This window comes from Bos indicus x Bos taurus, chromosome 25, assembly GCF_003369695.1.
Source record: "Bos indicus x Bos taurus breed Angus x Brahman F1 hybrid chromosome 25, Bos_hybrid_MaternalHap_v2.0, whole genome shotgun sequence".
Taxonomy (NCBI): Eukaryota; Metazoa; Chordata; class Mammalia; order Artiodactyla; family Bovidae; genus Bos; species Bos indicus x Bos taurus.
This window is the reverse complement of record NC_040100.1, coordinates 22,407,702-22,422,934: the sequence shown is the minus strand read 5'-3', so window position 1 is coordinate 22,422,934 and position 15,233 is coordinate 22,407,702. Positions and strand designations below refer to the sequence as shown.

Here is a 15,233-nt window from a genome sequence, read left to right as displayed (position 1 = left end):
ACGCGCTTTGGAGAGAACGCGCCGCAGGCGTTGCGTTTGTGCTCCGGGTGGAAACTGCCTTCCGCGGCGGCGGCGTTCCGGGGGCGGAGAGGACCGGGTAGGCGGGAAGGTTGAGCGCCGCCCGCTCCTCCCCACCCCCTGCCTCGGCCCTGAAGGGGCTGGATGGGCGGCGAGTCGGGCGCGATGGCTCGAGCCTGGGCGGCGGCGGCGGCAGCGGCTGGAGGCGGCGGCGCGTCCTCCTCCTCGCCCCGGCGGTGATCGGAGCGAGCGGCCGCAGGCCCCCGATGAGACTGCTCGCGGGCTGGCTGTGCCTGAGCCTGGCGTCCGTGTGGCTGGCGCGGAGGATGTGGACCCTGCGGAGCCCGCTCACCCGCTCCCTGTACGTGAACATGACGAGCGGCCCGGGCGGGCCGGCGGCGGCCGCGGGCGGCAGGAAGGAGAACCACCAGGTATGGAGCCGAACCCGAACCGGGCCCGGCGGGGCGGGGGCGGGGCGGCCAGCCTTCCCGCGCTCGGCCCGGCTATTGTGCGGGGCGTTGCGGCGTGAGGCACCCCCGGGCCTCGCCCCGCCGCCCCGGCCCCTCGCAAAGTTTCCCCCCCACCGTCTTCTGGGCCGGGCGCCCGGTCCGCGCCCCGCGGCTCCTTTTGTTCGGCGGATCGCGAGGAGGACGACCTCCGGTTTCCCTCCCGGGCCCCGGCGCGAGCGCCCGGGAGCCCCGCATTGTTCCCGGGTCCCGGCCGGTGATTGCAGATGCTCGGCCACTTCGGCGTCCGCTCCTGGCGGCCGGCCGGAGGAACTTTCGGGCCGGCGCGTGGCGACCCATCTGGGACCCATCTGGCACCGAGGCCTGAGAACTGAATGACCCGACCAAACCCATTATCCCCGACAGCTTCCATCAGCCCCGAGTATCACGCCGAAAAGCCGGTCCCTCTTTTTGTCTGGTGAATCTCTGAACGTACAAAGGTGCCATAAAGAAATTTAGCCTTGCAGCGTGAGCCATTTAACTCTCTGGGCTCGTTTGGGTGACATTTTCCCTAAGCACTTAAAAATGTGTTTGATAAGTCGTCACTCCTCTCCTGTCGAACCTTCTTCCCCTCCTACCTAAGAGAGAGATTATCTCCTTCAAACTTTGATTTTGGTATCTGACCGGAGAGATGTGGTAACAAGAAAGGTGATGCAAGCTTTCACTGGAAGGGTTATTAGAACTGGGCAGGAGCGAATTCTTTAAAAGAGTTGTAGTTGTGCACCGTGAACGATGACGATGTGGCTGGCTGGATAGTCTTTTTCATTATCTTAGTTTTGTGCCCCTTGTGCATTTGCAGAATTAAGAGTGAGGTCTTTCGTGTTTGATTATAATGTAGTTTGCGGTTAACATGACATTGAGAAGAAAGCCTCTTGGCTTTTGAACTCTGCCGGAGTGTTGGTTTATAATAGCTAGCAGTTATAGTACATTTTGCTTTCCCAGAGAGCGGTAGCTAATTACTCCCCATCTTGTGTCATCATTTTCATAGATTACTTTTCCTACGATGCCAAGTGTTTACCCTGAAGTTGATTTCATGTGTTCTAATGAAACTGAAGAATTATCTAAGGAGATAAAACAATCCATTCAGAGAAATAGTGTTTAGTTTTTATTTAGAAAATATTTGTAGTGGGCTTTTTCTATTTTTAAAGGAAATTATAAATGTCTATAGAATTTTTTTGTAATCCCACAGCTATTGTACTAATACTTTGTTAATCACTCCAATGATATTGTTCAGTTCAGTTCAGTCGCTGAGTCGTGTCCGACTCTTTGCGACCCCATGAATCGCAGCACACCAGGCCTCCCTGTCCATCACCAACTCCCGGAGTTCACTAAGACTCACGTCCATCGAGTCAATGATGCCATCCAGCCGTCTCATCCTCTGTCGTCCCCTTCTCTTCCTGCCCCCAATCCCTCCCAGCATCAGTCTTTTCCAATGAGTCAACTCTTCGCATGAGGTGGCCAAAGTACTGGAGTTTCAGCTTTAGCATCATTCCTTTCAAAGAAATATTGTTAGGAGTGTACATAAACTTACTAGGTGACCTTAACCTGTAAAACCACATTCTCTGCAATGGATTAGTCATTTTTAGAGTTGTACTGTAGTGATAATGTTTGGTTACTAAGATATATATATATCTCGAAGTAACATGGATAATGATGTAAAACAGTGAGTAGAAATGTCATCTTTAACAGCTGGTAGAAATAAAGTTCTGGGTAGGATAAAAAGGCGTATTTCCATTGACATGGAATTATAGTAGAGTCTCTTGACTATAGATATTTATTATAACACTTGAGATTACTGATACTTCAGTATACTTGATGTTTTCAGTGCTCATAAAAGAAATGGACATATTATAAAAACTGAAAAACTGTTTAAGTCACTTGATTTTTATGGGGCCTAGGTAGAATTATAGCTGCAGACAGCCTCAGACGATGGCCTAACAAGACATCTCAGAATGTCTTCAGTTGTATACTTTTTAAAAGTTGGATCTGTCAGGTTCTAAGGAAAATTAATACTGGTTTCCAGTACCTCCTTTGCTTCATTATGTTTCTAAGATACTCAAGTATGTGTAATAAGTGTGTGTTTTAACCAGTTGAACATAACAATTTGGGCGGCTAGTTTCTCCAAATGAAGACTGATCTGGTGCTTTTTGAATATTGAGTAGAAGGGGGAAGATTGGCTCTTTTCCTTAGAACAGTCACTCAAGACATTATTTTGAGTTGATGCATTCACATTATGAAAATATTGTCCATGAATAAAAGATTAAAGTGAACAAAAGAGATGTTTATGGAAACCACAGTGAAATAAATGAAATAGGAGACTGTTCTCTCTGCCCTGGCTGAGTTGATGATTTGTTATCTGCTTTATGTTCCAGGATCCTTATAAACTTTGTTGCTTATGAAGTAACTTAACTCTAAATGCTTTCCCTCCCTTCAAGTTAATAGTTTATACCAGGTCTTCTGGTGTTCATTTGGGTATGTGGGTTCCATAGCCAGCCATCTGGATCTTTTGCAGTTGCATGGAAGTAGGGTTATGGATTTGATTGAACTATACTTACAAGTTTTCCTTATGTTTGATTAAGAAATTATGGTGGTGGATTCTGTGTTTAAAAGAGAGATCTTAGGCAGTTTGTTCATTAAAAATAGCTATTTACTTCTGAATCCTGGAGAGGCAAGGCTCCTTTGGGCTAAAGCAGCTCTAAACCATAGTCACAGCACCATTTTAATACCTTGGTTTGGTGTGCTTGGTGTGCTAGTTTCACAGCTGGGATTTGTGTTTCATTTGGGGCAAGTGAGAAGGAAGGGAAGGGGTTTCTCAGCACAGATCGATATGGCTTGCCGGCCAAACAGGCACCACTGACTTTTTTGTACAGACTGTAAAGTGAGGGAAAAAAAATTTTTTTTAAGAAGTTTGCTTCAGAGAAAATTTCCAGTTTTCTTAATCAGCATCACATTCTTAATCACAGATTGAAAGCTGGGTACTTTGACTTACTTGGAAGAAAGTGAGGCAGGTTGGAGAAGGAAATGGCAACCCACTCCAGTGTTCTTGCCTGGAGAATCTCAGGGACGGGGAAGCCTGGTGGGCTGCCGGCAATGGGGTCGCACAGAGTCAGACATGACTGAAGCGACTTAGCAGTAGCAGCAGTGAGAAACTAGATATGTGACTTTTCAACATTGGCTGACCCAGAACTTAAAAAGAAAGTAATAACGACAGTAACTTTGAATCTAGTTTTTTTGAGGCATTGCACCTGCTAGTTAAGGCAACTGTTAAAGAGCTATTGAAACTTGAAAGAACTCTTAGGCCACACTAACTAGGTTCTTGATAATAAGAGTCATTCAGCAGCTTCTCAATTGATGGAGTGACAAAAGAATTGTTATAGAACTCCCTGGAACCAGGCCAGGACTGTTTCTCCAGTTGATACACTGCCAGGTTTTTTAAGAGCACAGATAACATTATCTGGAATTAATAAGGTAACTTGGGGAGGGAGATGGGAGGGAGTTTCAAAAGGGAGGGGATATATGTATACCTATGGCTGATTCTTGTTGAGGTTTGACAGAAAACAGCAAAATTGTGTAAAGCAATTATCCTTCAATAAAAAGTAATAAATATATAAGGTAACTTAAAATTGCAAATATGTGTATATCTGAGTTTTTCTTTTTGCCTTCTTATGTAAACTCAGAAATGTGCTCTGCCATAAGCAATGATGGATTTAAGATAGAATTGAAATAATTTGGATTTTCTTTCAGATGAAAAAATAGTACATGGACATCACAGCCAGAGGTCAAAGGTTGTGCTAAATACAGGTTCCATCTCCTGCTTCTCACTACCCAGCTGGCTTGTGGAGGTGGACCAAAGTTAGGCATGAGTTAACAGTGCCCAGAGGGGTCAGCCAGCTAGCCAGACAGATGCTGATAGATAGGTTTGTGTCCTCTGAAGTGCCTTGGAAAGTCTGGAGGCTTTTTCAGTGGAATACCAAAGAGATTTTGAAAAGAGTTTCTTTCCTTCCTAATAACCTGTGTTGAAACCCTAAACAAGTGTTAGGTTCAGTTTTAGAGAACAAGGAAGGTCCCTTCTTCGGGGTGTACCAGAGGCCTTTATGTTCCCCTGTGAAGGTGCCCTTGGGACCCTGATACTTCCTGTCAAAGACTGTTTCAGATCCTCTGAAGCTTTGTTAAAGTCTTGGGATTATAAACTACTAACAGCTAGTAAGTATTTGAAATGAAGATTGCCAATAATTTGTTTATTAAATCAAAATTGAAGTGATTTAATCTAATCTTTCCCTGCATGGAAGTGAGGGTGTCTTGTTACTCTGCACTTTCAAGTCTCCTATAAAGAGGTTGTTGGTTTAGGTTTGTATCATTTGTAGGAAAAGAATGAATGATTTGAATATTTACACCTGTGCTGTGCATATCTACAAGGTGTGTGTGTGTTAGTTGCTCAGTTGTGTTTGACTCTTTGCCACCCCATGGATTATAGCCCGCCAGGCTCCTCTGTCCATGTAGTTCTTCAGGCAAGAATATTGGAGTGGGTTGCCGTTCCCTTCTCCTAGGGATCTTCCCGACGTAGGGATCAAATCCGGCTCTCTTGCATTGCAAGCGGTTACTTTACTGTCTGAGCTACTAGGGAAGCCCTTGTACAAGGTATCAGTGAATCTGATACACAAGGCAGTCTGATACACAAGTGATTAAATGTCTGGACTGATATGATTGCATTGTGGAGCTTAGAATGTGGTTTTTGAATCCTTAGCTGTCAAGGTCAGTGTCTTCAGGTTGGTCTTACCACTCACTGCAGTAGCTAAGATTCTCCTGTACTCCGTTAGTGGAGCCTTTCTGGTTGCCTTTAGTGGTATTGAATACCTCAGGTCTTTGGTTACTCACTTCTTTTGAGAATGGCAGAGTGCCCAGACGTACAGTGTGGTTTGGGGATTCCCTTGAACCTCAGTTCTCGACTGGCTTTTGTGAACCTTGAACAGGAAGGGAAAGAAAATCAAGTTATTGGGCTTCTATTAAGTGTGAGGCACTGTGTATATATATTATCCTCTCTAATCCTTATAACAATTCTTGGAGGTAGGTGGTACATCCCCATTTTACAAACAGAGGCTAAGAGCGATGAAACTTGCTTAAGAGCACAGTTAATAGATAGCAGAGTTGGAATTTTGAATCCTGCTCTGTCTGGTTTCAAGGCCCAGGCTTTCCCCACTGTTTCACGGTGTCCCTCTTACAAAGCCTTGTTGCCTGAGGGGCTGTGAAAATAGGTTGCCTTCTTAATAGCAAGCTGTACCCACTCTAGTGGAGCTCTGTGTAGACTATGAAATTATGTAACAATCCAAGTTGTTTTTGCTGTTTGTGAGCAGATAAAGATGAAAACAAGTGCTTGAAGTTCTGGCCTTTATCCAGTTTGTGCATGCTTTGGTCACGTTTAACAATGCGGGGGGAGAGGTCTTACTGTGGTGTCTTTCTTGTGACACCAACCAATTCTCTGACACCAGCTAGGTGTTCTGTGATTCACTTCTATTTGACACTACCCAGAGTTAACAGCCCAGAGATGTAAGGGCTCCCTCCTGCAAGACTGTCCTCACGTGTGTCTCACATGCCAGCTACAGATTGAGGGTCTATAGCCTACCCATGCTTTTGTCTGATTTGGTTACAAATTCTGGGGTTTCCACAACCCCTCGTCAAATTAGATAACGATTTACAGAGCTTAGGAAAACACTTGGTTTCTGTTTACAGTTTGTTATAGAGGATACAACTTGGGAACAGCCAAATGGAACAGAGGCATAGGGCAAGGGACTGGCGGGGGAAGGCAGAGGGTGTCACAGAGCTCCTAAGCCCTGTCCAGGTAAGCCATCCTCCCAGCATGTCCGTGTGTTCAGCTACCTGGGAGCACCCAGAACCCTGTCTTTTAGGGGTTTATGGAGGTTTCGTTACCAAGGTGTGATTGATGAAATCTTTGACCAGTGTTAGTTAAACTCAATCTCTAGCTTCTGTCTCCTCCCTGGATATTAGAGGTGGGACTGAAAGTTCCATCTTGCCCTCCTGGTCATCACATGACCATACACTCACTCTGGAGTTTCCTCAAGGTTTTAGGTGCTCTGTGCTGGGAACTTGGGATAAAAACCAAATGTTTATTTATTATTGAACCACATTACCCAAGAAACTTGCAAAGAGTCGGACACGACTGAGCGACTGACAAATGTATATACAAACGTGTATACGATTCAGTTCAGTTCAGTTGCTCAGTCACGTCCAACTCTTTGCAACCCCATGAACCGGAGCACGCCAGGCCTCCCTGTCCATCACCAACTCCCAAAGTCCACCCAAACCCATGTCCATTGAGCCGGTGATGCCATCCAGCCAATCTCATCCTCTGTCGTCCCCTTCTTCTCCTGCCCTGAATCTTTCCCAGCATCAGGGTCTTTTCCAATGAGTCAGCTCTTCGCATCAGGTGACCAAAGTATTGGAGTTTCAGCTACAACATCGGTCCTTCCAATGAAAACCCAGGACTCATCTCCTTTAGGATGGATTGGTTGGATCTCCTTGCAGTTCAAGGGACTCTCAAGAGTCTTCTCCAACACCACAATTTAAAAGCGTCAATCATCTACGCTCATCTGACATTACCTAAAATCATAAAGTTCATTTTCTAAAATAATTTTCTAATTTTAATTTTCCTAATGGGCTCAAGTCTTTTGTATTTTGGAAGAAAAGATTATTATATGCCATGTATCTGACTAGTTGAGGAACTCCAAGTAAGTTCAGAAAAACTTTTAACTCTATCCCTCAGTCTGATAAGCAAATATAATTTTATAGGAACATTGCATTTCTACTTTAAAGGAATTGGGTAAGCCCATGTAGGGGTTCTTAAGCCATGGTGATTTTGCACCCTCAGAGAAACTTGACAATGTCTGGGACATTTTAGTTTGTCATGACTGGGGGCTGGGGAAGTGTTGCTGGCATCTGATGGGCACTGGCTTGGGATGCTGTTAAACATCCCACAGCCCAGATCAAGGATTATCCGGCTCCAAATGTCAATGGTGCTGAGGTTGAAAAACGCTGGCTTAGTGTAATTCTGTTACTATCTAGATCAGATTATCTTTAGACCCATTTATCCAGTCTTAATTGGGCAGAATAGTCCTGCTTTCTTTTCTAGAATTGAATCTCACAGACAGGCACACTGGAAAGAACAAAGCAAAGAGAAGCTTCTTTGAAAAAAAACTTCTGAAAAACCACATGCCCCTGAACAGGAGTTTGAATCAGTTGGGAGTGCTCAGCAGCCCATTCATTTGGCACTGTAAGGTGGGAAATGAAACATGCAGTGCTTTGCCAGGTGCCTGGGATAAGGTAGACGTTCTGTGTCTTCCTTCACTGCTTGCTGTACTAATGTAGTTCTGTGGTGGGTGGGTAGCTTAACCACTATTTGCAGAATTGGGTTTAAGCAAGGCCTTACAAAAACCTTAAAGTTTTAGAAACTGACAAAACCCAGTGACAGCTGTCTCCATGGTTATCCTTGTGTTCTCTTCAGGATTTTACTAGAAACACTAACTTCTATCTGTTAGACTGCCTGTGATTTTTTAACAATTATTGTTAAATAGATGAACATTTTGTTGTTCATCTGTAACTGTACCAGGCACTGAAGTCAGTCATTGTCCCTGACCTTTTATGGAGCTTTGTGTCTGCCTGGGAAGACAGACCCTGAACATGCAATTTATAAACAGGTATTCCAGGTGCGCTATTTCAAATCCTGAAAGATGATGCTGTGAAAGTGCTGTACTCCATATGCCAGCAAATTTGGAAGACTCAGCAGTGGCCACAGGACTAGAAAAGGTCAGTTTTCATTTCAATCCCAAAGAAAGGCAATGCCAAAGAATGCTCAAACTACCGCACAATTGCACTCACCTCTCACACTAGTAAAGTAATGCTCAAAATTCTCCAAGCCAGGCTTTAACAGTATATGAACCGTGAACTTCCAGATGTTGAAGCTGGATTTAGAAAAGGCAGAGGAACCAGAGAACAAATTGCCAACATCTGCTGGATCATGGAAAAAGCAAGAGAGTTCCAGAAAAACATCTACTTCTGCTTTATTCACTGTACCAAAGCCTTTGACTGCGTGGATCACAACAAACTGGAAAATTCTGAAAGAGATGGGAATACCAGACCACCTGACCTGCCTTTTGAGAAATCTGTGTGCAGTTCAGGAAGCAACAGTTAGAACTGGACATGGAACAACAGACTGTTTCCAAATCGGGAAAGGAGTACGCCAAGGCTATATATTGTCACCCTGCTTATTTAACTTATATGCAGAGTGCATCCTGAGAAATGCTGGGCTGGATGAAGCACAATCTGGAATCAAGATTGCCGGAAGAAATATCAATAACCTCAGATACGCAGATGACACCACCCTTATGGCAGAAAGCAAAGAGGAACTAAAGAGCCTCTTGATGAAAGTGAAAGAGGACAGGGAAAAAGTTGGCTTAAAACTCAACATTCAGAAAACTAAGATAGCATCTGGTGGCATCACTTCATGACAAATAGATGGGGAAACAGTGGAAACAATGACAGACTGTATTTTTCTGGGCTCCAAAATCACTGCAGATGGTGACTGCAGCCATGAAATTAAAAGATGCTTACTCCTTGTAAGAAAAGTTATGACCAACTTAGACAACATATTAAAAAGCAGAGACATTACTTTGCCAACAAAGGTCCGTCTAGTCAAGGCTATGGTTTTTCCAGTAGTCATGTACGGATGTGAGAGTTGGACTGGGAAGAAAGCTGAGCACCAAAGAATTGATGCTTTTGAACTGTGGTGTTGGAGAAGACTCTTGAGAGTCCCTTGGACTGCAGGGAGATCCAACCAGTCCATCCTGAAGGAGATCAGCCCTGAATATTCATTGGAAGGGCTGATGCTGAAGCTGAAACTCTAATACTTTGGCCACCTGATGCAAAGAACTGACTCATTTGAAAAGACCCTGATGCTGGGAAAGATTGAAGGCGGGAGGAGAAGGGGACGACAGGATGAGATGGTTGGATGGCACACCGACTCAATGAACATGAGTTTGAGTAAACTCTGAAAGTTGGTGATGGACAGGGAGTTCTGGTGTGCTTCAGTCCATGGGGTTGCAAAGAGTCAGACACGACTGAGTGACTGAACTGAACTGAACTGATTCAGGTCAGTGGTTATAAATGTTACTGAGGAGACATGAGACGTGAGAGAGTATTAGAACAGGGGATCCATCTTAGTCTGGAAGTTCAAAGGACATATTTAGGCTTAGGTCACTTGGGGTAGTGGGAAATGTAGGAGACAGCAAATACCAGGTGAAACAGCTTTGGGAAATGAGCCTTCCAGAAAACGAAAGAAGGGTGCAGTGTTGTGACACAGTGAGTGGCTGGGTGTTATGGGCTGATAGGGAGTGTCATGAGGTGAGGCTGTGGATACAGAATGGACAAATCTTGTAGGGCCTTGTAAGCCATATTAAGTATTTTGAATATTATTTTAACATAACTTCTGTGAAGCAGGGTTGTGACATCATAAGATTTGCATTTAAAAATTTGCAGTTTCAGAGAAATGCTTAGTTCCTTAAATTTTCAAACCATTTTTAATTTCTGGAAGCCACCTACACTTTAATGTTTGTGTATTTTTTTTAAAGTTTTATCAAGATATAATTCATGACTGTAAAATTCATCTTTTGAAGTAAACAGTGGTTATAGTAGACTTCACAAAGTTGTACAGCCATCACCACTCTCTTAATTTTAGAACATTTTCATCACTTGATAAAGAAATCCCATATACATTAGCATGAAGACACTCCCCATTATCTCCTCTCCCCAAACCCTTGGCAACCACGATCTACTTTCTGTCTCTGAATCTGCCCATTCTGGACAATTTGTGTAAATGAAATCATGTAATCTGTGGCCTTTTGTGACTGGCTTATTTCACTTAGCATAATATTCATAGTTCACATCTCAGGAATCAGTGCCTCATTCCTTCCTATGTTTGATTGATATTCTGTTGTGTGGATCAATTACATCTTGTTTATCCATTCATCAGCTGATGGACACTGGGATTGTTCCACTTTTTGGTAATTATGAATAATGCTGCCGTGGAACTGACATTTGTTCCATACAAATTGTCAGGAGGAACATGTGTTTCAGCCTTCATCTTTAAAGAGAAGGGCATTACTCCTTTTTATTCTGTAGCATATTCTGATCAGGAAGTATTTTCTTTTCTGAAAGATTTGTCTGGCAGTAAAGGTTCAACCACATGTGTTAATATTGATGAGAGAAATGCTGTTAAAAACTTGAGGCTTTTTTGGGGGGGTCGGCATTTGTAAGCATTATTTGCAGTTAATGGTGCCCGTTCTTGCTTAGTTCTGGAAGTCAGAGTCCGTTATTGTTCTGGTTGTCCATTTACAAGTGGGTGCCAAGGAATTCTTAGCTACTCTGTTCCACGTGAATGACTTCTTGTCCACAGTAATAGAATGTACCTGATTGCCTATTACCCAGGTGATGGCTTTCATCTTGATTAGTCATTTCAGAGAATTAAGAGAAAATAAAAGTTAGAATGGCTTCAGTATTACAGAGTTTAGAATGTGAACCAGGAGGTCAGGAGTATAATAAAAAATGGTTTATGACCTGCACTGGGGCGTAACTTCAGGCACAATGAGTATTAAGAATTAGTTAATGGTTAAGCAGGAACATTTTCAGACCAAGATAAAAAGTGTAGGCAGTGAATGTAAGAAGCTTCATAGCTTGTCATATAGTGGGAAACATAAAGAGTATCAAGTTCAAGCAGTTTTGGTAAAAGTGTTTAATGGTGAATTAACACAAAACCATTAGCTGTTTGAAAGATTTGGTTTATCAAGTCAGGGCACAGAGTTTGTAAAAAATATTAGTTAATCTCTGAAACTTTAATGTGCTTGTTTGGTTATATCAGCGTTAGTGTTGGCAGTGTTACCCAAGATTTCTTTAAATATTTAGCAAGCTTAGGATGACTGTTAAATTGGTCGATCGGTTATGTAAGCAGTTACGGGACACCTACTGCTGATGAGTGGTCATACTTGTCAGGGTAAGCAGGTTACTTTTGTCTCTTCATTGGGGGAAATTGTTTCTTAGTTGATAAGAGATTAATAGTAACTGATCTACTCAGCAGTTTCATCATATACTTAATGGACTGACTTTTATTTATCAGGCCATGTTAGAGGACCCTTATCTCATTGCTATTATTATAGGAGTCTCATGTGTCTGGCCCTGTATTGAGGATAAGCCTGCATTAACTTGTTTAATCCTCAGAGTAACCTACCAGGATAGACAGAAACCAGTGATGAATTTACAGAGTCTCAGAAATTTAAGTGATTGTGTGAGCTCGCACACAGGAATGGCTGAGCCGGGACTTGATGGTGGGCTCACTCTGAAGCTGCGTCCCACAGGCTGCTTCTCCTCTTGGTGTACTAACTCTAAGTGAAGATGGGAAACCTTTATTACACAAGATCACACTTCAGCCACAACTGAGGTCCTTGAATTTTGTTCTAAAATGTTTGTTCTGGATAGAGCCTGTTCCCGGTAATCTGCTTCTTAGTGTGGTATTACTTTGTCTTCTTATTGTTTGCATATGACCTTAAGATCTTAATCTTTTCAAGCACATTTGGCTCCTGTCTGTTAAACAGTGTTAAATGATTTGGTAAAGCACACCAGTATTTCTACAGGTCTCTTTATAGCCCACAACGAAAAGGGTAGCTAAATCAGGTCACTGGATTTTTTTTTTTTTTTTTTTTAATTATTTTATTTATTTGGCTGCACCAGGTCATAGTTGCAGCACTCGGCATCTTGAATCTTCATAGCATCACGCGAACTCTCAGATGCAGCATGTGGGATCTAGTTGCCTGACCAGGGATCGAACCAGGACCCCCTGCGTTGGGAACATGGAGTCTTAGCCACTGGACTACAGGGAAGTCCCTGGTCACTGGAATATTAAATCCTGCTACTTATTGATTTGTTTGGTGGCTTCGAGTTAAATCACTGCATTGAGTGTTTTTAGATAGAAAACAAGGTTAATGTTGGTAGTTACTGCCTTCTTGCCTTGAATCTCCATGAAGGAGAGGCCAACAGAGCTTTCTTAATCTCGGGGTACAGTGGGCCATAGTGCTAGAAGTTTGGGGCCAGGAGTCAGTGTACTTGCCTGGCTCTGTCACCTCCCAAGCTGCATGACTCACAAGCCTCTTCACCCTTCCTCCACTCTCTTACCTGCCCCTGAAAGTAATGAGTTAAACCAGAAACTAGGTAGGAGGAAGTATTTTATACCTTATAGGTCGTATAAGAGATGATTACTCTTAAAGTGCCATGAGATTTATGGTATTTGGAAATCTTAGATTCAATTTAGTCTTCTGTTTTTCGTTTTCGGATTTTTTAGATGATGCTTCAGTTCTGTGTTTTCATTTTTCTCATTCTTCTTTCTTTTTAGTGGTATGTGTGCAACAGAGAGAAATTATGCGAGTCACTCCAGGCTGTCTTTGTTCAGAGTTACCTTGATCAAGGAACACAGATCTTCTTAAACAACAGCATTGAGAAATCGGGCTGGCTATTTATCCAATTATATCACTCTTTCGTGTCATCTGTTTTTAGCCTGTTTATGTCTAGAACATCTATCAATGGGTAAGTGAATCTTGGATAATTTTTTCTTTATCCTTAGGTCTAGGAGAAAGAAAAGTTACCTCGTTGAGGTGTTGACCGTCTCCACAGCTACAACACTTGTAGTCAAAATCCTTGGCCCAGCCTTGGCAGGTTGCTTTTAAAATTCCGTATAACTTGATAAACAGCCTCATTGTTCTGTATTTCTGTGGTGGGAGTTACAGTGCTTCCTAATTTTGATGTTCACAGAAATCATCTGGGCATCTGGTTAAAGTACAGAGTCTGAGTCAGTAGGTCTGTAGTGTGGTCCCAATTTTTAACCCATTCCCAGGTAATGCCTATCCTGCTGCTGATCTATTAGAGAGGAACAGGATACTTGGAACCAAGCTATAGGCAAAGTGTGCTTTGCCATAAGCACATTTCCCAGAAGCAGGTGTTCTGGGGAAGGATCTAATCTACTTCAGCCCAGCAGTAAATGGTGGCTTGCTCGAGTGATGGATTCTCCCTCTGTTCTTATGTAATGTCTAGACTCACCAGGATTTTGTAAACTTACAAAATTCTCTGTCCCTCGAGTGGTTCTCTCAACTAAATCTATGGACAACACTGTAGGAGTATTTTTATCCTTTGTCAGCCAACTTTTCAAACCCCAAAGCCTAAGAATCCAGAGCTCTAAAGAGAGAAGTGGCAGGGCTCAGTGCTTGAAAAGCCTGTGGGACCACTTACAGCTGCTGGCTGGGCCCACTTTTTCTTCTCTTCAGGTTTGGAGCCAGCTCCTACTGAATGTCTTGTCTGGATCCCAGGCTGTCATCTGGTCCTTAAATATGTTTTCAGGCACCACGAGCCATTTCTCAAGATTTCTTCCTTGACTTTCTTCATTGTTTATATGAAGTTGCCTTAATTGGCTTCAGCAAACAGTTGTTATTTTTGTGTTGGTGGTTGAGTTTATACAACTTTGTCTGCCATTTTGTTTCTAAAATTCACTGCATTGAATTTCTGTTCTGTGCCTTTTTTGTTGGGGGAGAGGACCAGGCTTGTCACCACAGCAGTGATTTTTAGCCTTTTTGGGATTCTGTACCTCTTTGAAAGTAATGTGAGGTAGAAATTCTCTGTTCAAATAGTCCTTACATTCAACACTTTGCTTATAATTTGGGGAGATTTCAAGCTCTAACCCTTCCTCCTGCCTCTACCCTATTGGCCCTGGTTAAGATTCTGTGCTCAGGGATTTCACATTTTGGTCAGAGGGCCAATACTAAGTCCCCTTTGGCTTCCCTTATCTATAGCGCTTCTGCTTTTTTTTTTTTTAATAACCCCCGTCCTCACCCCTTCCATCCACCCTCAGTGCCCCCTCCCGCAATAAAACAAAAACATCTCCTGCCCTGCACCCTGTTCTCAGCTGAAAGCTTAATTTTGAGCCCATTGGTACTTTCTCTCCATGGCGGTGGTAGCTTATTACCATGAGTGGCTATCTCTTACAGAAATAATTAGTATGGTAACCTTCTTGAATTAAAAAGTAAGATACATATTGGACTTCCTTTATGTGGGAAAGGGGAAAACCAAGAAAGGAGAGACTTGATAGCTGTGTTCTTTTATAAAGATATTTGTAAGGAGGTATACCTCCTCTGTGGGCTTCCCTGAGGGCTCAGTGGTGAAGAATCCACCTGCAATACAGGAGACACAGGAGACATGGTATTCGATGGCTGGGTCAGGAAGATCCCCTGAGGTAGGAGATGGCAACCCACTCCAGTATTCCTACCTGGGAAATCCATGGACAAAGGAGCCTGGTTGGCTACAATCCATGGGATCACAAGAGTGAGACATAACTGAGGCATGTGGACTGGGATGGGGTGGGGGTATGAGTTGGGAGAGAGGCATACTTCCTCTGTAGATTCCAAATCTAGAGAGAGCTTAGGCCAGAGAATGTAGAATGGTTATCACACACACACACACACACACACACACGCATATGTGGACATCACTAACTTTGGGACTTAAGGACAAATTAGAGAGCCATACCTTTCCATGGTATGTGTTTGTGGGAAACCTTGTATTGAGCAAAGTCATTGTCTTGGTATTTTAAGTGAGATAATTCTTCAG

The 15,233-nt window shown here is 43.2% G+C and overlaps 1 protein-coding gene across 3 annotated transcripts in view; it reads left to right on the top strand.

Moving 5' to 3' along the window:
• The window catches only part of METTL9 (methyltransferase like 9), a 49,941-nt gene that overhangs the window by 1,912 nt on the left and 32,796 nt on the right, over positions 1-15,233 (top strand). Inside the window, exons 1-2 of one of the 3 annotated variants that reach the window (XM_027527567.1) lie at positions 18-449; positions 12,973-13,163. In XM_027527567.1, the coding sequence (XP_027383368.1) occupies positions 285-449; positions 12,973-13,163 (356 nt within the window). In that variant the 5' untranslated portion in view covers positions 18-284. Of the gene's footprint in view, positions 1-17; positions 450-12,972; positions 13,164-15,233 lie in introns of those variants that run through there. The other 2 variants (XM_027527569.1, XM_027527570.1) reach the window with 2 other exon arrangements.